Here is a 21494-nt window from a genome sequence, read left to right on the forward strand (position 1 = left end):
TTGTTGTTACAGCCTGAACTCAAAATGGATTAAATAAATGTTTTTCATACCCATCTACACACAATACGCCATAATGACAAAGTGAAAAAACATGTTTTTAGAAATGTTAGCAAATGTATTGAAAATTAAATCCAGACATATTTAATTTACATAATTCACACCCGAGTCAGCACTTTGTAGGAGCACCTTTGTTGATGATTACAGCTTTGAATCGTCTTGGGTATGTCTGTATCAGCTTTGCTCATCTGGATTTGGGGATTTTCTCCCATTCTTCTTTGCAGATTTTCTCAAGTTCTGTTAAGTTAGATGGGGTGCGGCTGTGAACAGCAATCTTCAAGTCTTTCCACAGATTTTCAATGGGATACAAAGTCCTTGACTGGATCACTCAAGGACTTTCACATTCTTGTTCTGAAGCCATTCCAGCATTGCTTTGGATGTATGCCCCCAGTCTAAGGTTGTTTGCACTCTATAGGAGGTTCTCATCAAAAATGTGCCTGTATTTGACTCCATTCATTGTACCCTCTATCCTCACCAGTCCCCTAGTCTCTGCCACTGAAAAGCATCCACATAGCATGATGATCCACATAGCATGATGATACCATGATACGTAGGGATGGTGTTTTCTCCAGACATAGCGCTTTGCATTCAGGCCAAAGAGTAACATTTTTGTCTCATCAGACCACGGAATCTCATAGTCTTTCACATGCCTTTTTGCAAACTCCAGGCGTGCTGTCATGAGATTTTTTCTCGATTGGCTTCCATCTGGCCACTCTCCCATAAAGCCCAGATTGGTGAAGTGCTGTAGAGACTTGTCCTTCTGACAGGTTCTCCCAAATCAGCCAAGGAACTCTGTAGTTCTGTCAGAGTGGTCACTAGGTTCTTGGTCACCTTCCCATCCAAGGTCCTTCTTGCCCGGTGGCTCAGTTTGGTTGGACAGCCAGCTCAAGGCAGTGTCTGGGTAGTTCCATATTTTTTCAATTTCCCAACGATTGAGACCACTTTGCTCTTGGAAAAAGTTTATTGGACTTCATGGTATAGTTTCTGCTCTGACATGCACTGTCAACTGTGTGGGACCTTATATAGACAGGTGTGTTTCTTTCTGAGTCATGTCCAAACAATTGAATTGGCCACAGAATGACTGCAAGTTGTAGTGACGTCTCAAGGATTATCAAAGGAAATTGGATGAACCTGAGCTCAATTTGGAGTGCCATAGCAAAGGGGTGTGAATACCTATGTAAATGAGATTTCTATATTTCATTTTCATTCACTTTGTTAAAATTTCTAAAACTTGTTTTCACTTTGTCATTATGGGGTATTGTGTGTAGATGGGTCAAATAAAAAAATCAATATTGAATTCAGGCTGTAACACAACAAAATGTGGAACTATTTAGCAGTCTTATGGCTTGGGGGTAGAAGCTATTCAGGGTCCTCAGTGTCCTGTTGGTTCCAGACTTGGTTAGCGTGGCAGATGTGTGAACACTGAGCTGTAGTCGATGAACAGCATTCTCACATAGGTGTTCCTCTTGTCCAGGTGGGACAGGGTAGTGTGGAGTGCTTTAGAGATTGTATCATCTTTTGATGCGTTGGGGCGGTATGCAAATTAGAGTGGGTCCAGGGTGTCTGGACTGATGGAGCTGATATGAGCCATGACCAGCCTTTCAAAGCATTTCATGGCTACAGATGTGAGTGCTACAGGGAGATAGTTATTTAGACAGGTTACCTAGGCACAGGGCCAATGTGGTTTGCTTGAAACATGTAGGTATTACAGACTGGGTCAGGGAGCGGTTGAAAATGTCAGTTAAGACACTTGCCAGCTGGTCAGCGCATTCTCTGTGTACGCATCCTGGTACTCCATCTGGCCCTGTGGCCTTGTGAACTTGTTTAATGGTCTTACTCACATCGGCTATGGAGAGCAAGATCACACAGATCCAGAATAGCTGGTGCTCTCATGCATGGTTCAATGTTGCTTGCCTCGAAGCGAGCATAGAATAATTTTAGCTTGTCTGATAGGCTTGCGTCACTGGGCAGTTCGTGGCAGGGTTTCCCTTTGTAATCCGTGATCGTTTGCAAGCCCTGCCACATCTGAAGAGCATCAGAGCCGGCGTAGCAGGATTCAATCTTAGTCCTGTATTGACTCTTTGGTTGTTTGATGGCTCGTTGGAAGTCGTAGTGGGATTTCTTATAAGCATCCTGATTCGACACCCACTCCTTGGAAGTGGAAGCTCTAGCCTTTAGCTCAGTGTGGCTGTTTCCTGTAATCCATGGCTTCTGGCTGGGATATGTACATATGGTCACTGTGGGGACGACGTCATTGATGCACTTATTAATGAAGCTGGTGTCTGATGTGGTAAACGCCTCAATGTTATCGGATGAATCCCGGAACATATTTCAGTCTGTGCTAGCAAAATAGTCCTGTAGCTTAATAACATCCACTTCACTTCTGTATTGAGTACTTCCTGTTTTAGTTTTTGCTTGTCAGCAGGAATCAGGAGGATAGAGTTATGGTAAGATTTGCCAAAGGGGGGGTGAGGGAGAGCCATATATGCATTTCTGTGTATGGAGTGAAGGTGATCTATAATTTTGTCGCCTCTAGTTGCTCAGGTGACATGCTGGTAAAACTGATTTCAGTTTCCTTGCATTAAAACCACCGTCCACGGAAGCGCTGCCTCTGGCTGTGCATTTTCTTGTTTGCTTATGGCCCTATACAGCTTATTAAGTGCCAGCATTGGTTTGGAGTGGTAAATAGACTTCTTCAAAAATATAGATGAAAACTCTCTTGGTAAATAGTATGGTCTGCAGTTTATAATGAGGTTTTCTAGCTCAGGCGAGATACAACTCCAGACTTCCTTAACATTAGAGATCACACACCATCTGTTGATAACAAAGAGCCCCCAATGTTTACACCAGGCTGCCGACCGGTCTTGACAATGTATGGCAACGTTTTCTGTCACTGGAAATGATGGCAGAGACATTATGTATTTGTGTTTTATCATCGTAAAAAAACACAAATTTGCAGAATTGTTCAGCATCCCGTAAAATGGCTGCTATCCAATGCAGTGCCATCATTCAGTATGGACAGTATATGAATAGAAAAGGTGTGCACAGCAGTAGTGATATATGGTGAGCCATGATTAGAAAACAGTACACAGTGGGGAGAACAAGTATTTGATACACTGCCGATTTTTGCAGGTTTTCCTACTTACAAAGCATGTAGAGGTCTGTCATTTTTATCATAGGTACACTTCAACTGTGAGAGACGGAATCTAAAACAGAAATCCAGAAAATCACATTGTATGATTTTTAAGTAATTCATTTGCATTTCATTGCATGACATAAGTATTTGATCACCTACCAACCAGTAAGAATTCCGGCTCTCACAGACCTGTTAGTTTTTCTTTAGGAAGCCCTCCTGTTCTCCACTCATTACCTGTATTAACTGCACCTGTTTGAACTCGTTACCTGTATAAAAGACACCTGTCCACACACTCAATCAAACAGACTCCAACCTCTGCACAATGGCCAAGACCAGAGAGCTGTGTAAGGACATCATGGATAAAATTGTAGACCTGCACAAGGCTGGGATGGGCTACAGGACAATAGGCAAGCAGCTTGGTGAGAAGGCAACAACTGTTGGCGCGATTATTAGAAAATGGAAGAAGTTCAAGATGACGGTCAAGCACCCTCGGTCTGGGGCTCCATGCAAGATCTCACCTCGTGGGGCATCAATGATCATGAGGAAGGTGAGGGATCAGCCCAGAACTACACGGCAGGACCTGGTCAATGACCTGAAGAGAGCTAGGACCACAGTCTCAAAGAAAACCATTAGTAACACACTACGCCGTCATGGATTAAAATCCTGCAGCGCACGCAATGTCCCCCTGCTCAAGCCAGCACATGTCCAGGCCCGTCTGAAGTTTGGCAATGACCATCTGGATTAAACCAGAGGAGGAATGGGAGAAGGTCATGTGGTCTGATGAGACAAAAATAGAGCTTTTTGGTCTAAACTCCACTCGCCGTGTTTGGAGGAAGAAGAAGGATGAGTACAACCCCATGAACACCATCCCAACCATGAAGCATGGAGGTGGAAACATCATTCTTTGGGGATGCTTTTCTGCAAAGGGGACAGGACGACTGCACCGTATTGAGGGGAGGATGGATGGGGCCATGTATTGCGAGATCTTGGCCAACAACCTCCTTCCGGGCCTCCCGGGTGGCGCAGTGGTTAAGGGCGCTGTACTGCAGCGCCAGTTGTGCCATCAGAGACTCTGGGTTCGCGCCCATGGGGCGATGCACAATTGGCCTAGCGTCGTCCGGGTCTCATCGCGCACCAGCGACTCCTGTGGGGGACCGGGCGCAGTGCGCGCTAGCCAAGGTTGCCAGGTGCACGGTGTTTCCTCCGTGCGGCTGGCTTCCGGGTTGGATGCGCGCTGTGTTAAGAAGAAGTGCGGCTAGGTTGGGTTGTGTATCGGAGGACGCATGACTTTCAACCTTCGTCTCTCCCGAGCCCGTACGGGAGTTGTAGCGATGAGACAAGGTACTACAACAATTGGACACCACGAAATTGGGGAGAAAAAGGGGTAAAAAAGAAAAAAAACAAAAAACATCCTCCTTCCCTCAGTAAGAGATGGAGATGGGTTGTGGCTGGGTCTTCCAGCATGACAACGACCCGAAACCCACAGCCAGGGCAGCTCCGTAAGAAGCATCTCGAGGTCCTGGAGTGGCCTAGCCAGTCTCCAGACCTGAACCCAATAGAAAATATTTGGAGGGGTTCTCCCCACTGTATATATACACCTGTAAAGTTGGTAAAACAGTCTGAACACTGGTCATTTTAATATGTTTACAATGACTCTATGAACGTAGGGCAGCAGTCTCTAGCACTGGAGTAAAATGATCAATTGTTTTGATTCTAGTCAAGATTCTGTCTCTGAGGAGAGGCTTACAGCTAACGAGCTGCTCTGGTACAGCAAGCCTGCTGGAGAACTACCCTTGCTGGACAGACAGGCTGGGCAAGCTGGGGGTCCTGGGGGCCAACTAAGGCCCCCAAGGGGTGGTGGTGGTGGAGCAGGCCAGAGGGCCCCAACATCCAATGCAGCAGAGGGCCCAACAAGCACCACCAGCAGTCATTCAGTCCCCCAGCTGTCGGCCTGTCCGTCACAGCCTAACGAATGTGGCCTGTCACTCACCCAGCAGAGGGCCGTCAATCAGTGCACACCCAGGAGGGAACAGAGGGGCGGGACACCGGCCAACCACCAAGATACTAACAAAGACATACTTAGAGTTGCAAGCGGTTTCAGCGCCACTTCTCTATTAAAATAATCATGGAGTGGAGCTGATAAGAGTAATGACAAAGGACAAAGAGTTAGGAGGGATGAGGATCAGGGGGGGTTGATAGCTGGGAGTGGGTGGGAGAGCATGATAACTTTCACGCTTGGCTTAGAATAGAATCTCATGGGGGGGGGGGGTATGTGTTTGTTGTCAATTTGTACTGGTGCTCTTTGATTTTTCACACCAAAATAACAACTAGTTTCAACATTTCGATTTAACATTTCTGGTAACAATTGTTGTGATTCTTTATCAACTTGAAGAGAATGTATTATATTAGTTTTTTTCATGTCATGGGTTGACATTCACATAATTTCCTGGAAATGGAATGGACCTGGAATGAGTCATTGAGTCAGATTTGAAGAGGAAGTGTCTCTTGCCTCCTATGATTAGATTATATCAGTAGTGATTAATTCTGTATTTGGGTGAATTATTTTCAAATAGCAAGCATTTTATAATTGTATTCCATTCCCTCTTAATGCCAAATATCCAGATTTACCTTCTACTTAGCACTTTCCAGTACAGGTATCTGGATGAGGTTTTTAAAAAAGTAACAAGGACTAGGTGTTGAATACTCTGTGGATTCCCTTCAAGCTTTTGTTGTGTTGACATACTTACAGAGATATAGGATCTTAATTTGATCACCCTGTTGTTGCAGGAAATGCTAACTTGCAGTGTATTCAAGGTTTAAACAGGGTTCTACATTTTGTAATTTCCACTTTAATATTTCAGACTTGATTTGCCCTAACTAAAAATGTATCAACCCTTACAAAAATGTCCATTAATTATAATCCACATTTCCAGTTGCCGGAGGATTATTTTCCTGCTGTGAGAAACTGGTCAAATTAAGATCCTACATCTGTAGGCCTTTTGTTGGGTCAACTCAGCAGGTGATAGCTAGAAATTGAACTCACACCTAAGACCATTGTTGTTACCAGCTGATCAGAACTCACACTATTGTCATGGTCCTGGATCTTCTCCTCAATCAGAGGCCCGCCCCAGAGGAGGACATTTACATTTCAGTTATTTAGCTCTTATCCAGAGCAACTGTCAGGTGCAATTAGGGTTAAGTGCCTTGCTCACGGACACATCGACCAATTTTTCACATTGTCGGCTAGGGGATTCGAACCAGCGATCTTTCAGTTACTGGCCCAACGCTCTTAACAGCTAGGATACCTGCCACCCTGAACACAGATATAGGATACTTTACTTTATGTATGAGAATGGGATATTAAAGGCATCATTGAGAGTTCCAATAGAGAAAGGGGACTCGTACTGTTGTCCTGCATGGCTCTTCTACTGGTTTCAATCAGAGGCCCACTGTTTAGACCCACTGTTAACTGTAGTGACATAGTTATATATATGTATGAGAATAAGAAATTAAAGGCATCATTGAGGCTTCCAGTCGACTAGAGGGGAACCCTCAATCCATCTCTGATGGACTAAGGTACTTGTCTTGTCTTAAAGGGGGTTGAAACAAAGGGCAGAGGTTGAAACATTTCCATTCACCTGATCTTGTAACCAACCAAAAGTTGCATGTGCTGGCCATTTAACACTCAAAGTAGACTATCATTAATCTTATCTTGTATACTGTATCTCACAGGGAAATGAGGACAATCCTCCTCCATTTGGACACTTTTCTGCACAATCTAGGGACATCCTGAGAGCAAACAATACCTATCCAACCTGTCAGAAGGAGACCAAAACCTGCATTGTAGCTGCAAAAGGAAAATATTTGAAAGGAGAGTCTACAAGTCAGACAAAAGCCACTGCCCTGAGCTGTTTGTCTCCTGAGATATACGGATGACATTAGCTAAGCCTCCGAATCTTTGCTCTCCAGTCAACCCATTGTACCAGTTATACATATCCCCCCCACCACACACATACAAATAAAAAAAAACATTTTTATAACAAAATCTGTGAAATATTGGATTTCCAAAACGTTCAGCATAATGTGAAAATGTAAATCAACATGATGAGTGAAGTGCATTCTGCTAATAGCAGATTCCGGTCAACAGTCTTGTTTCAAATTGATCTTACCGTTAATTAAATGATTTCCATAAATAAAGAAATCATAGGATATGTAGTTAGTCTATGGATTGTTATTTTATTTGAGACTTTTATGCATGGCTACACTTTTCCTCAGATTTTTTTTTAATACTTGAATAATTCACCCTTTTAGAATTTACCTAGAGAGACCTACTTAGCAGTAGTTACGCACAAAAGGTTGAAACCAAACCACCACATAATACGAGCATCATAAAGTAAAAACGTCTTCTTCAACCGATGTCCCTTTGGAGAAGATGAAAGGGCAGTGGAATGAGATTTGTCATATTTGTATCGTATCTTTAACAATCCTTCAAGCTCTCTACATTACCATTTGTTATCTCATAATTATCATATACATTAGTAACACCTGTTTTACTTAACAGCTTTTAATTAGCCCCATTGAAACGATATGCTGAAGCCACAACAAAACCATCCGACATGTAAAGGGAAGTCTGTTATTGTTCAATCACAATAAATTAACAAAATAGTTCTAGGGTATCGCCAGCCGAAGGCAGGTAACCCATTGCCCCAATGACACCCAAAATATAACCACCTCACAGTTGTTAAATAGGAATAGTAAATTGGTATCTTACAAAACATGTTCGATTTTTTTTCGATGTTAAATTAATATTATATCACCATAATGCCTACATGTTTTTGTTTCCGTTGAGGGAAATGTAGGATACAGAAACCAATAGCCTAATTCAATCGAGAAATATTAGATGAAACCTCGGACAAATCTAAATAAAACTATATTGAAGATATCACAGTTTCAGTCAATGGTCATGGAAAGAAGCCTGGAAATGTGTTAATGTCATTAGGCTAATTCAGTTGGCTAATTCAATTCACAGCTACATGTTCAGACTTCAATTTCAAACATAAGTCTGATCGTATGACAAGAGACATAGGGTCTGGTGTTAATCCTATTCAAGTCATTTTATTATCCTACAGTGAGTGTTGCACAAACAATGTCAAATTCGATGGGAAACTATCGATATTAACATGTAATATGCTATTAGGCTATATTTACCATGAATGGTACGTTTACAACAGTTTCTCTTTCCATTATTATTTTTTATTTTGGAAATGCAGTTTATTTTTTGCCTGAAATGCACTTAATTCCGTTAGATTTTTAAAAAATAAAGTAATTTACTTTTTTGGCATATTTGGAACTGACAAAATATGTATGGGAACGGGTGATGGCATTGATACAACTGGTGGCTTACAATAAATTAATAGTTAAGGATCTATAAAGGACCTAACATTATAGATCGTATTGTGAATTATGAGAGATTCTAGTTTCTAGTATCCTCCCCATCAGAACAAAACTGTGAAATTCAAATGAAATTTCATTATTCGTCTCTCACCATAGAAATTATTGGTTTGAGATACGTTTTACACAGTCTATTTAGCGCCTTTAAGAAACCGTTAAAAGGAACAGCGGAGTTCTCCTTTGATTGGATTTGGTGCGAGTGAAAGCGAGGTATTTTGAACGTAACTGTCAATCACCGCGGTTAAGAACCGCCCATTACTGGATAGGGGTATATTTAGAGCTGGTGAGGGTGCACATTACTGTCATTCAAGCTCTGATAGTCAGGGGGTAAGGATGCCTGCGTCACAAACAGGCAACTTCTTTGAGAGAAATATCAACATGCCCCCTGGATATCAGATACCGTATTTGGGAGGTCCAGCTGGGGTACAACAGCAACAAGCCCCTTATCTTGCTGCGATGGCTGGGGTACCTTTGACATATTCCGGACTACAGGGATACAACTTCATCCCCTATCCACACCACAGATACATTGCGAACATGGTAAGTTATTTGACTATATGTTTTCTCTATTGTATACCTAATCAATAACATTTCCAGTTAATAGTCTAAATGTATTCATAATTTATCAATGTCGGAAAAAGAAAGCATTCTACAGACCTTTTTAATACCAATGAAATATAATGCGTAATTACACACTTAACAAATCAATGTGGTCAGTTATGCACGAATTTAAACATATAATCTAATCACGTTCTCTTATGTTTTCAGAACAACTCTTTCGACTTGAAAGCTGTCTCCCCATATCATCAAGCGCTTCTCGGCCGAGGAGGTCCATTCTACCCGCAATACCGACCAGGCGCATCCGATGACCTGATCAGGGTCGCCAAGGTGGCTACCCGGGAAAGCACCAGCGCGCTCAAGGCCTGGTTGAACGAGCATCTTAAGAACCCGTATCCCACGAAGGGTGAGAAGATCATGCTTGCTATTGTAACCAAGATGAGCCTCACGCAGGTTTCCACTTGGTTTGCCAACGCCAGGCGTCGACTGAAGAAGGATAATAGGGTAAACTGGGCGTCCAAGGGGAAATCTGACGAGGAGGGCGAGAGCGACGAAGAGGAGGGCGAGGGCTCTCTGCAGAAAACCCGTTTGGACGAAGAAGATGAGATAGATCATCCAACCGAAGATGACAATGAGGATATTGGACATAGAGTATCCAACTCAACGACAGAGCCGGTGGATGAGCGCCTTGTGAAACAGTCAAACGACGACAATAGAGCTGGTAGGCTCGCGGCGCACGCGGAAAATGTGGTAAAGAATGACACAGAACCCAAATCATTTCCAGCTAATCTGGAAAGTAAAGATAACGTTGAGTGTCAAAAACCCAAAATATGGTCTTTGGCAGAAACCGCGACATCGGAAACGGGGAAAAAGCCCCAGTACAGTGCTTGTCATCCTGGCACACAAGTTGGCAAATTCTGGGCAGAATGGGCATCAAGGAACGGACTGTACATTCCCGTATACCCTGCTCACGATATTCTATAACAGAGCATTTATTATTTAAAACAGTCGAGGACACATTTTTACATCTTATGCACTTTAAACTACCAAATTCCATGGCGTGGGTCTACTTTTTGACGTTTAAACGTGGACTAATTTGCTATGAAAATGCTGGGTATATGTTTGTTAGGCTACTTGTAAGACCAACAACTCTTACAGAACATGTTATGTGTACATATGTGTATATATATTTTCGATGAACAATCTGTAAATTCTTATTTCATTTGTCTTATCACAAAAAAATATTTTGGTAAAATAAAATCGCTCAAAATATAAAATACAATTTTCGTGTGTGTTCCACTATTTTCAAGGATCAGTTCTTACAGCAGGCTATTTGGGTTGGGAAAGGTCTGGTAAAGCCACAGTCTGATTTTGACTGAAATGTTACATTATTTTACATTCTCGTGTAGCTTATTATAGTTTCAGACGCATGTATCCATGCATATTGCCAATATATCTAATGTTAGGAAGTTTAAGCAAGCTGACTGTTGTTGAATAACAACCATCTACAAAAAAATGGGTTATAATTTCATTGATAAAACATTATAGAATTTACATATCAAACCTAGATCTGTTAAAATTCATGTATTAGGTTAACTCATTGTTGGTCCATGCAGGATGATAATGGCCTCCACAAATGGCCTACCTTAGGCAACTGACCACATCTGGCCAAAAAAGAAACTGCATGCCTGTTCAATATAATATAGCAGAACTTTAAATGAGTATAAAATATTCACAATGTAATACAAATCTATATTATCTTTATGGGAAGTATAAATGGAAACGGGTTAAGTGTTCTGCATCTCCAAACCTTCACAGGTAGAGAGAGATTTTGTGTGTGGTGTGTTTATTTGTAGGAGAGGAACTAACATACACATACAACAGGAGAGCATACAGTATCTACAGAGTTGGAGGTGAAAGACTGGATAATCCTGTCCCTTGCTAATCACATAGAATCTCCCAGTTTTCCATGTCAAGTCAAAGGGTTGTATCTCCACTAATCCAGTGATAATGAGAAAACCCCTGAGAGGAAAGAAGCCCCTTCACACCACCCCGAGACACACACATCCAGACACACACAGAGGGTTGCGTCGTGCCCTTTTCACAGGTGGCCACAGGTGGCAAATGAGGTGTAATCCCAGACAGAACAGGACCCAATCTGCCACAAACTAGTGGACATATTTAATTTGATCTCATTACATTAATCCAAGCATACTCTATCCAAGCACACTCTTTAAAATCATTGGACATTTTCATTTCTAGTTTTAATTGTGACATGAATATACTTTTTACAGCATCTAAAAGGTCAAGCTAATGTCTATGAGTAGCCTAGCCTTATGACCTCCCAAGATCATGACAGTCTCACAAAAGTATGACAGAGGCTGAAGTCCACCGCCTAACTGATGCTGAAACCTCAAGGTTCTAGTCAGAGCCATTTATAGGGCTCTGTTCTAGTGAAGTACTACCTCCTCCTTGTGGAAAATCGGAGTATATGCCTCTGACACCAAAACAAAACAGGCAGTTTGCATTTGGGTCCCGAGTGGCGCAAGCGGTCTAAGGCACTGCATCTCAGTGCTAGAGGCATACCTACAGACCCTGGTTCAATCCCGTGCAGTATCACAACCGGCTGTGATCGGGAGTCCCATAGGGCAGTGCACAATTGGCCCAGCATCGTCCGGGTTAGCGGAGGGTTTGGCTGGGGGAGGCCGTCATTGTAAATAAGAGTTTGTTCTTAACTGATTTGCCTAGTTAAATAAATAAAATAAATGTCAATTTCCATTGTCTTTAAAGGGTGACTACACTTTCTGATTTGGCCTCACTTTAGATTTGGTTCATTAAGAAATGCTAGCAGCCATGACTGAATTCAAACCTGAGTTGGTTTTGTGGTGTGGTTTGATGTGAGTGTCTCTTGTGTGTGTGTTTGCAGATGGGAAGAGTTAGCCAAATTATTTAGCCAATTACCTTCAGCTGACTGGTGTTCCGCCTTGACAAAATTGGTTTGACTTTGGATAGCCTATCTCTGGGGCTTGTGAGGGACTGTCAATAAATTACACAATGGAACTGAGACAATATTTTCATGTTGCACACTTTTTAGATCTCAATAAATGCTTTCAATATTTGTACATGAACTTCAAAATATATAGTTGGACTGAGGTTTTTAATTAATTGAAATTTGGAGCTATTAGAATTTGTACATATTGTCCCAATGTACAGTGCCTTGTAAAAGTATTCACCCCCCTTGGCGTTTTTCTTATTTAGTTGCCTCACAACCTGCAATTTAAACAGATTTTTATTTGGATTTCATGTAATGGACATACACAAAATAGTCCAAATTGGTGAAGTGAAATTTTAAAAATAACTTGCTTAAAAAAATTATTCAAAATAAAAAACGGAAAAGTTGTATGCACATGAATATGTATTCACCCCCTTTGCTATGAAGTCCCTAAATAAGATCTAGTGCAACCAATTACCTGCATAAGTCACAATTAGTTAACTAAAGTCTACCTGTGTGCAATTTAAGTGTCACATGATCTGTCACATGATCTCAGTATATATACACCTGTTCTGAAAGGCCCCAGAGTCTGCAACACCACCAAGCAAGCGGCACCATGAAGACGAAGGAGCTCTCGAAACAGGTCAGGGACAAAGTTGTGGAGAAGTACAGATCAAGGTTGGGTTATAAAAAAATATCAGAAATGTTGAACATCCCACTGAGCACCATTAAATCCATTATTAAAACATTGAAAGAATATGGGAGCCATAGGAGACCTGCCAAGAGAGGGCTGCCCACCAAAACTCATGGACCAGGCAAGGGGGGCATTCAACAGAGAGGCAACAAAAATACCAAAGATAACCCTGAAGGAGTTACAAAGTTGCACAGTGGAGATTGGAGTATCTGACCATAGGACCACTTTAAAACCTCTCTAGGGGGTGTGGGACGGTAGTGTCCCACCTGGCCAACATCCAGTGAAATTGTAGAGCACCAAATTCAAAAACAGAAATACTCAATATAAAAATTTATAAAACATACAAGTGTTATACATCGGTTTAAAGATTAACTTCTTGTTACTTCAAGCACGACTGTAGATTTCAAAAAGGCTTTACGGCGAAAGCATACCATGCGATTATCTGAGAACAGCGCCCAGCAGACAAATCATTACAAACAGTTACCAGCGATAAAATTAATTACTTACCTTTGATGATCTTCATATGGTTGCACTCACAAGACTCCCATTTACTCAATAAATGTTCGTTTTGTTCGATAAAGTCCATCGTTATATCCAAAAACCTCAGTTTCCCCCCCGCGTTTTGTTCAGTAATTCACAGGCTCAAGGGCAGTCACAAAAGGCAAACGAAAAATCTGAAAAGTATCATTAAAGTTCGTAGAAACATGTCAAATTATGTTTATAATCAATCCTCAGGTTGTTTTTAGTCATAATAATCAATAATATTTCAACCGGACAAACGCTTCATCAATATAAAACGAAAACAAGAAAGGTGCACTCTCGGTCGCGCACATGAAAAACCTCTGGGACACTGCAGCGTACACTCATTCAGAGTGGTCTTACTCCCTCATTTTTCAGAATGCAAGCCTGAAACAGGCTATGGAAGCCATAGGAAGTGCAATTTGAGTCCTAAGTCAATGGACTCTGTATAGGCAGTCAATGGAAAACTACAAACATTTAAAAAATCTACCTTCCTGGATGGATTTTTCTCAGATTTTCGCCTGCCATTTCAGTTCTGTTATACTCACAGACATTATTGTTAACAGGTTCAGAAACGTTGGAGTGTTTTCTATCCAAATCTACTAATTATATGCATATCCTAGCTTCTGGGCCTGAGTAGCAGGCAGTTTACTTTGGGCACGCTTTTCATCCGGAGGTGAAAATAGTGCCCCCTACCCTAGTGAGGTTTAAGCCGTACACTCCACAGAGCTGGAATTTACGTAAGAGAAAAAAGGCATTGCTTAAGAAAAAATTAAGCAAACACATTTGGTGTTTGCCAAAAGGCATGTTGGAGATTCCCCAAACATATGGAAGAAGGTATCCTGGTCAGATGAGACAAAAATTCAGCTTTTTGGCCATCAAGGAAACGCTATGTCTGGCACAAACCCAACACCTCTCATCACCCCAAGAACACCATCCATCCACGTTTTTCATTGGCAGGGACTGGGAAACTGGTCAGAATGGAAGGAATGATGGATGGCGCAAAATACATGGAAATTATTGAGGGAAACCTGTTTCAGTCTTCCAGAGATCTGAGACTGGGAGAGGTTCACCTTCTAGCAGGACAGTGACCCAAAGCATACTGCTAAAGCATCACTCGAGTGGTATAAGGGGAAATATTTAAATGTCTTGGCGAAGTCAAAGCCCAAACCCCAATCCAATTGAGAATCTGTGGTACAAGAAAGATTGCTGTATTAAAGATTGCTGTACACCTGCGAAACCCATCCAACTGTAATTGCTGTAAAAGTTGGCTCTACAAAGTATTGACTCTTTTTTTTAGGGGGGGCAGGGAATAGTTATGCACACTCAAGTTTTCTATTTTTTTGTCTTATTTCTTGTTTGTTCACAAGAAAAAATATTTTGCATCTTCAAAGTGGTAGGCATATTGTGTAAATCAAATGATACAAACCCCACAAAAATATTCCAGGTTGTAAAGGCAACAAAATAGGAAAAATGCCAAGGGGGGTGAATACTTTCGCAAGCCACTGTACATACCAAATGTAAACAGCGCATTTCCCCAAACCATAGCCCTATCCTTAACCACTCATAATTAATACCTAAGCTTAACCCTTTGAGTTGTTTCTGTTTAAATCCTGTAACCATGTGGAATTAATGGGTCAAAATTAGACATTCATCCACATTACGTTAAATCCCGACTTGAAAGCATGAGATCAGGTTGGATATAGAGTTGAAATGTATTCAATTTTGAGTTGCATCCCAATATTACACTTTATATACTGTTATATCACAGAAGACTGAAATATAACAAAACCATTTAACATAGAAACACCAGATTTTCGTCAGCATTTTTTACATTTTATTAATTATGAAACATATGAATAACATTCCACCCATGAGGCCACTAGAGGGTGATTTGGTCATTTCACCAACACACCCACTGGGCACAGTTCCAATTCCACGTCTATTGTTGGTTCAATGTAACTTCATTGAAATGATGTGGAAACAACGTTGATTTAACCAATAGTTTAGTGCAAAGGAGAGTAATTACAACAGAAAACACAATACAGGTATACTCTAGTATGCTTATGAAAATGTTCTTTAACATAATACAGTAACAACCAATACTTTTTAAAACAGTTTACAATGTACAGCATATTCAGCAATATTTAATGAATATTTCATGGTAATGCACAATCTGACCATTGTATATTGTGTTCGGCACTGGGTAAAGCCGAGTGGTTATGTGATACCATTTGTGGATCAGACAAATAAGTATTGTGTTGTTTACCCTGCTCCTGTGCCACCACATGTCCATTTTCTGTCATCTCTTCAGTTTTGGCAGAAGACTCGGCTTGAGAGTCGTTGACATCATTCTCCACTGGTGTTTGAGTACCTGGTGATGGTGGTGATAGTGGCTTTCCATTTTGGATCATAGGTTTGAGTTGTTCCCTTTCCTCATCAGGTCCTTCTGAGTTTCTCCCTTCATTGTTTCTGTCTTCTGTAGGTCTCCTCTCCCACCCTAGACACTCCACACAGGGTTCCTATGGCGAAAGACACAATGTCAGCCATATGTGCATTAGTTTGTCAAAATACAAAATTATAGCTGTATTACTGTCATGGCTGATCGAAATGTCAGAAAAATAACATACCTTTCCTTTCTTGTAGGCCTCTCCATGTTTACCTAGTACACAATAAAATATGATTATTTAAAAAATCCTATGTGAAGTTTTCACTCAAATAACATCATAAAAGGAGTGTTATATACCTTTATATTTCCACAGGATAATGCCCACAACACTCGTGACCAATGCAACAACCACAAGGGAACATCCTGCTATTCTTCCAGAGAATGTGGGTACTAACACTGTAAAATAAATCAAAAGAACATCACAAACAATAAAACCAACTATTGTCAATCAACAATATGCCTACGGCCTATGTGTTACTGACACTAGTTTTGACAGACGTATATAGGACAGGCTACTACAGTAAGCTGCCCTACTATAGAATACTGTAATACTGAGAAGATTCCTCCACACAGCCCCACCACATGTTTTGGTTTCAGTGATGTGAATTAAACAGTCCCGTACAACCATGTTGCACAGTTCAGGAGAATGAGTTACTGTGAAGAAGTGATGGTCAACTCACAATAATGGAATACATTCTATTGTTCAACAATTTATTATGGTTGATGGAAAATGTTGTAATGTTTGGGTAAATTGTGTTGCGTTCATCGTGTGGACCCTGTACTTACCACAGACAATGTCAGAGGTGGATGTCCCATTGGCTTCAGTTTTGGATCCTTTGTCACAACTGAAATTTTTTAGGGGAATGTTTTTGAGTATACAGTGCAGTTTATGAACAACATTGGTCAAATATGTGGAAAAATAATCAAGCAATAAATCAAGCAATTCCTAAGTTGTTCAACCAACGAATCAAATATAATTACATTGACTGTGACTAACAGTTACAACTGCAGTATGATAAAATATGTTACATAAACTCAGCAAAGAAAGAAACGTCCTCTCATTGCCAACTATGTTTATTATCAGCAAAATTAACATGTTTAAATATTTGTATGAACACAAGATTCAACAACTGAGAAATAAACTGAACAAGTTTCACAGACATGTGATTAACATAAATTGAATAATGTGTCCCTGAACAAAGGGGGGGGGGGGTCAAAATCAAAAGTAACAGTCAGTATCTGGTGTGGCCACCAGGTGCATTAAGTACTGCAGTGCATCTTCTCCTCATGGATTGCACCAGATTTGCCAGTTCTTGCTTTGAGATGTTACCCCACTCTTCCACCAAGGCACCTGAAAGTTCCTGGACATTTTTGGGGGGAATGGCCCTAGCCCTCACCCTCCGATCCAACAGGTCCCAGACGTGCTCAATGGGATTGAGATCCGGGCTCTTCGCTGGCCATGGCAGAACACTGACATTCCTGTCTTGCAGGAAATCACACACAGAACAAGCAGTATGGCTGGTGGCATTGTCATGCTGGAGGGTCTTAGTCAGGATGAGCCTGCAGGAAGGGTACCACATAAGGGAGGAGGATCTTCCCTGTAACGCACAGTGCTGAGATTGTCTGAAATGACATCTAGCTCAGTCCGATGATGCTGTGACACACCGCTCCAGACCATGACGGACCCTCCACCTCAAAATCAATCCCGCTCATTACAGGCCTCGGTGTAGAGCTCATTCCTTCGACGATAAACGGAAATCCAACCATCACCCTTGGTGAGACAAAACAGCAACTCGTCAGTGAAGAGCACTTTTTGCCAGTTCTGTCTGGTCCAGCGAGGGTGGGTTTGTGCCCATAGGCGACGTAGTTGCTGGTAATGTCTGGTGAGGACCTGCCTTACCACAGGCCTACAAGCCCTCAGTTCAGCCTCTCTCAGCCTATTGCGAACAGTCTGAGCACTGATGGAGGGATTGTGCGTTCCTGGTGTAACTTGAGCAGTTGTTCTTGCCATTCTGTACCTGTCCCGCAGGTGTGATGTTCTGATGTACCAAACCTGTTTAGGTGTTGTTACATGTGGTCTGCCACTGCGAGGACAAACAGCTGTCCATCCTGTCTCCCTGTAGCGCTGTCTTAGGTGTCTCACAGTACGGACATTGCAATTCATTTCCCTGGCCACATCTGCAGTCCTCATGCCTCCTTGCAGCATGCCTAAGGCACATTCATGCAGATGAGCAGGGACCCTGGGCATCTTTCTTTTGGTGCTTTTCATAGTCAGTAGAAAGGCCTCTTTAATGTCCTAAGTTTTTATAACTGTGACCTTAATTGCCTGTGAACTGTTATTGTCTTAACGACCGTCCCACATGTGCATGTTCATTCATTGTTTATGGTTCATTGAACAAGCATGGGAAACCGTGTTTAAACCCTTTCACAATGAAGATCTGTGAAGTTATTTAGATTTTTACGAATTATCTTTGAAAGACAGGGTCCTGAAAAAGGGATGTTTCTTTTTTTTTGCTGAGTTTACATGTTATATACAGTACCAGTCAAAAGTTTTGACATAAACCCTTGAATGAGTAGGTTTCTTTATTTGTACTATTTTCTACATTGTAGAATAATAGTGAAGACATCAAAACTTTGAAATAACACATATGGAATCACGTAGCAACCAAAAAAAGTGTTAAACAAATCAAAATATTTTTTATATGGGTGATTCTTCAAAGTTGCCACCCTTTGCCTTGATGACAGCTTTGCACACTAGGCATTCTCTCAACCAGTTTCATGTAGAATGCTTTTCCAACAGTCTTAAAGGAGTTTCCACATATTCTGAGCACTTATTGGCTGCTTTTCCTTCACTCTGCGGTCCAAACATCTAATTTGGGTTGAAGTCGGGTGATTGTGGAGGCCAGGTCATCTGATGGAGCACTCCATCCACTCTACTTCTTGGTCAAATAGCCCTTCCACAGCCTGAAGGTGTGTTTTGGGTCATTGTCCTGTTGAAAAACAAATGATAGTCCCACTAAGCACAAACCAGATGGGATGGCGTATCGCTGCAGAATGCTGTGGTAGCCATGCTGGTTAAGTGTGCCTTGAATTCTAAATATATCACACCAGAAAAGCACCTCCACAGCATCACACCTCCTCCTCCATGCTTCACGGAGGGAACCACACATGCGGAGATCATCCGTTCACCTACTCTGTGTCTCACAATGACACAGCGGTTGGAACCAAAAGTCTAAAATTTGGATTCATCAGACCAAAGGACAGATTTCCACCGGTCTAATGTCCATTGCTCGTGTTTCTTGGCCGAAGCAAGTCTCTTCTTCTTATTGGTGTCCTTTAGTAGTGGTTTCTTTTCAGCAATTCGACCATTCTGTAATATCCTCATGAGAGCCAGTTTCAGCATAGCGCTTGATGGTTTTTGTGACTGCACTTGAAGACAACTTTCAAAGTTCTTGAAATGTTCCGGATTGACTGACTTTCATGTCTTAAAGTAATGATGGACTGTTGTTTCTCTTGGCTTATTTGAGCAGTTTTTGCCATAATTTGGACTTGGTCTTTTACCAAATAGGGCTATCTTCGGTATACCAACCCTACCTTGTCACAACACAACTGATTGGCTCAAATGCATTAAAAAGGAAAGAAATTCCACAAATGAACTTTCAACAAGGCACACCTGTTAATTGAAATGCATTCCAGATGACTGCCTCATGAAGAATGCCAAGAGTGTGCAAAGCTGTCATCAAGGCAAAAGGTTACTTTGAAGAATCTCCATAATAAAATATTTGGATTTGTTTATCACTTTTTTGGTTATTACATGATTCCATATGTGTTATTCCATAGTTTTGATGTCTTTGCTATTATTCTACAATGTAGAAAATAGTAAAAATTAAGAAAAACCCTTGAATGAGTAGGTGTGTTCAAACTTTTGACTGGTACTGTATTACTAACAGATATATTGTTATTATTTAACACATCACAGTTATTAGTAAAAAGATTGAACTCAGTACTTACACTGTCCATTGCTTGCACTTGCTCTCTGCTGAGCTGTCGCTGGAGAAGGTGTTTGCAGGACAGGCCTGACACACCGTGTCCCGGATGTGGTCACCTGAGAAAATATACAGCATACGGCTATAGTGACCACATACTCACAAATGACATCATTCAGGTAGCCTAACTCTAGCAGCTCAAACCACGTAATAAAACAGAATAGAAACAGAAAAGGAACAATAAAGTCCATGTGTGAATACATAGCAGGCTCACTAGTCTAGAATTAAATCGTTGCTGATAGTGTTATAAAGGCGTGTTTTCTACCGGTGTAAAGTGTCTCTTGTCCTGGTCCACATTTAGTGTGTGGTACACATGTCAGGCACTCTTTACTGGAACAGTGGTGTCCTGCCTTACATATGCATTGGCTGAGGCTTGTTTTGCTCCTATTGGTACTGCCCTCAAAGTTTTTATCTGTGGCAGGAAGGAGATACAAGTGTAGTGTTATTACAAGCAGATGAGGCAGATCAACAGTAATGTCCTTGAATATGTAAACATTATAACAATTCTCACTTTGGTCACAGTATGGTTGCACTTTGCAGATGATCTTCTCTGTGAATGCTTCCTGGTATTCATTCTCTTGGCAGGGCATACAATGTGGATCAAAACAACCACTATGGTCGGATGACATCCTTGTGCCTATTAAAATAATGTATTTTTATCATAATAAATACTGTACTCTTATAGCCTAATTAAGTGTACATCCTACAAGGGTTCAGACTCTGTTTGACTCAACAACAAAAAAATTTAAGAGGTAGTGAATGGCAGTATATATAAGCTATAATGAATGTTCTCTTCCTTACCTGGCCCACACTTATTACAACACTCCCCATTATTATCATACTGTGTTGCTGGATCACAGGAGTAAACTGCGGGGAAAACCTGTAAACAAAATGTATATTAAAAAAATCCCTATTATGATGTCTTAGAAACCTCAGGTCAACTGTCGCAAGTCACAACCCGAACAACTGTCTCAACCACAGTAGCGGTGGAAAGTACCTAGATTCACGCTCTAGAGTCTGGACTAGACTAGACCACCATTCACTTTACTTTTCTAGTACTGAGCATAGCAGCATGAACGTTTCAAATGAGATGCGAGCTAGTAAAATAACATGAAATGTAGGTATTACAGCTTTAACTACGACAATGGTGTTCTTAATCGAAAGTAAAAGTGTGTTGAATGAGCTTTCTGTGCATTTAGCAATCTTGTTTCGAAACGCATCAAAATGTACACATTTAGTCAATCACTGTGTTACAAAAGAAACCTAACACTCATCCTCAATATAGGGTCATTGAATACATTTAAAGTGTAGCCTATTGTGTGCGTACAGAAAATGGGTGGGAGCTATTGCTCCCGGGAATGCAGAAGGCATGTCTTCATTTACACATAATAGACTAAAACCTACTTACCGCCAGCATAAATAAAAGCGTAACAATTTCGATCCTTTTCGTCATGAAACAACCCAACATATTTGCAATTTCTCAGATTCTAGGTATTCACTCCGCAGCTACTGTACAAGCAAGTCAGTCGATAACAGCTGAGCGGTGGGCTGGGCTCTGAGCATAAATAACTGAGAGAGGGAAATTCCCAAAA

At 41.2% G+C, this 21494-nt stretch overlaps 2 protein-coding genes across 2 annotated transcripts; one reads left to right on the forward strand and one right to left on the reverse strand.

Annotated features, from left to right (window-relative positions):
- The first annotated feature begins 8543 nt into the window (after positions 1–8543).
- On the forward strand, positions 8544–10464 carry LOC110532606 (iroquois-class homeodomain protein IRX-1). The gene is made up of 2 exons (XM_021616652.2): positions 8544–9184; positions 9413–10464. Exons 1-2 carry the CDS (start codon positions 8978–8980, stop codon positions 10184–10186), a joined length of 981 nt encoding a protein of 326 aa, XP_021472327.1. The 5' UTR covers positions 8544–8977; the 3' UTR covers positions 10187–10464.
- Positions 10465–15232: 4768 nt separating this feature from the next.
- Positions 15233–21463, reverse strand: LOC101268951 (tumor necrosis factor receptor superfamily member 5). Its single transcript, XM_021616655.2, has 9 exons — positions 21311–21463; positions 20704–20782; positions 20414–20539; positions 20168–20314; positions 19868–19961; positions 16643–16701; positions 16154–16252; positions 16038–16069; positions 15233–15929 (listed from the first exon to the last, which is right to left on the reverse strand). Exons 1-9 carry the CDS (start codon positions 21368–21370, stop codon positions 15567–15569), a joined length of 1059 nt encoding a protein of 352 aa, XP_021472330.2. The 5' UTR covers positions 21371–21463; the 3' UTR covers positions 15233–15566.
- Positions 21464–21494: the final 31 nt, after the last annotated feature.

This window comes from Oncorhynchus mykiss, chromosome 9, assembly GCF_013265735.2.
Source record: "Oncorhynchus mykiss isolate Arlee chromosome 9, USDA_OmykA_1.1, whole genome shotgun sequence".
Classification (NCBI taxonomy): Eukaryota; Metazoa; Chordata; class Actinopteri; order Salmoniformes; family Salmonidae; genus Oncorhynchus; species Oncorhynchus mykiss.

Excerpts from the sequence above, each read along its gene's own strand:
- LOC110532606 (XM_021616652.2), top strand. The coding sequence starts at position 8,978 with ATGCCTGCGTCACAAACAGGCAACTTCTTTGAGAGAAATATCAACATG. Across the intron at positions 9,185-9,412 it reads ACAGATACATTGCGAACATG|AACAACTCTTTCGACTTGAA; the intron begins GTAAGTTATTTG and ends TTATGTTTTCAG.
- LOC101268951 (XM_021616655.2), bottom strand. The coding sequence starts at position 21,370 with ATGTTGGGTTGTTTCATGACGAAAAGGATCGAAATTGTTACGCTTTTA. Across the intron at positions 19,962-20,167 it reads ACAAGAGACACTTTACACCG|GTGACCACATCCGGGACACG; the intron begins GTAGAAAACACG and ends ATATTTTCTCAG. Across the intron at positions 15,930-16,037 it reads AGGCCTACAAGAAAGGAAAG|GAACCCTGTGTGGAGTGTCT; the intron begins GTATGTTATTTT and ends CTTTCGCCATAG.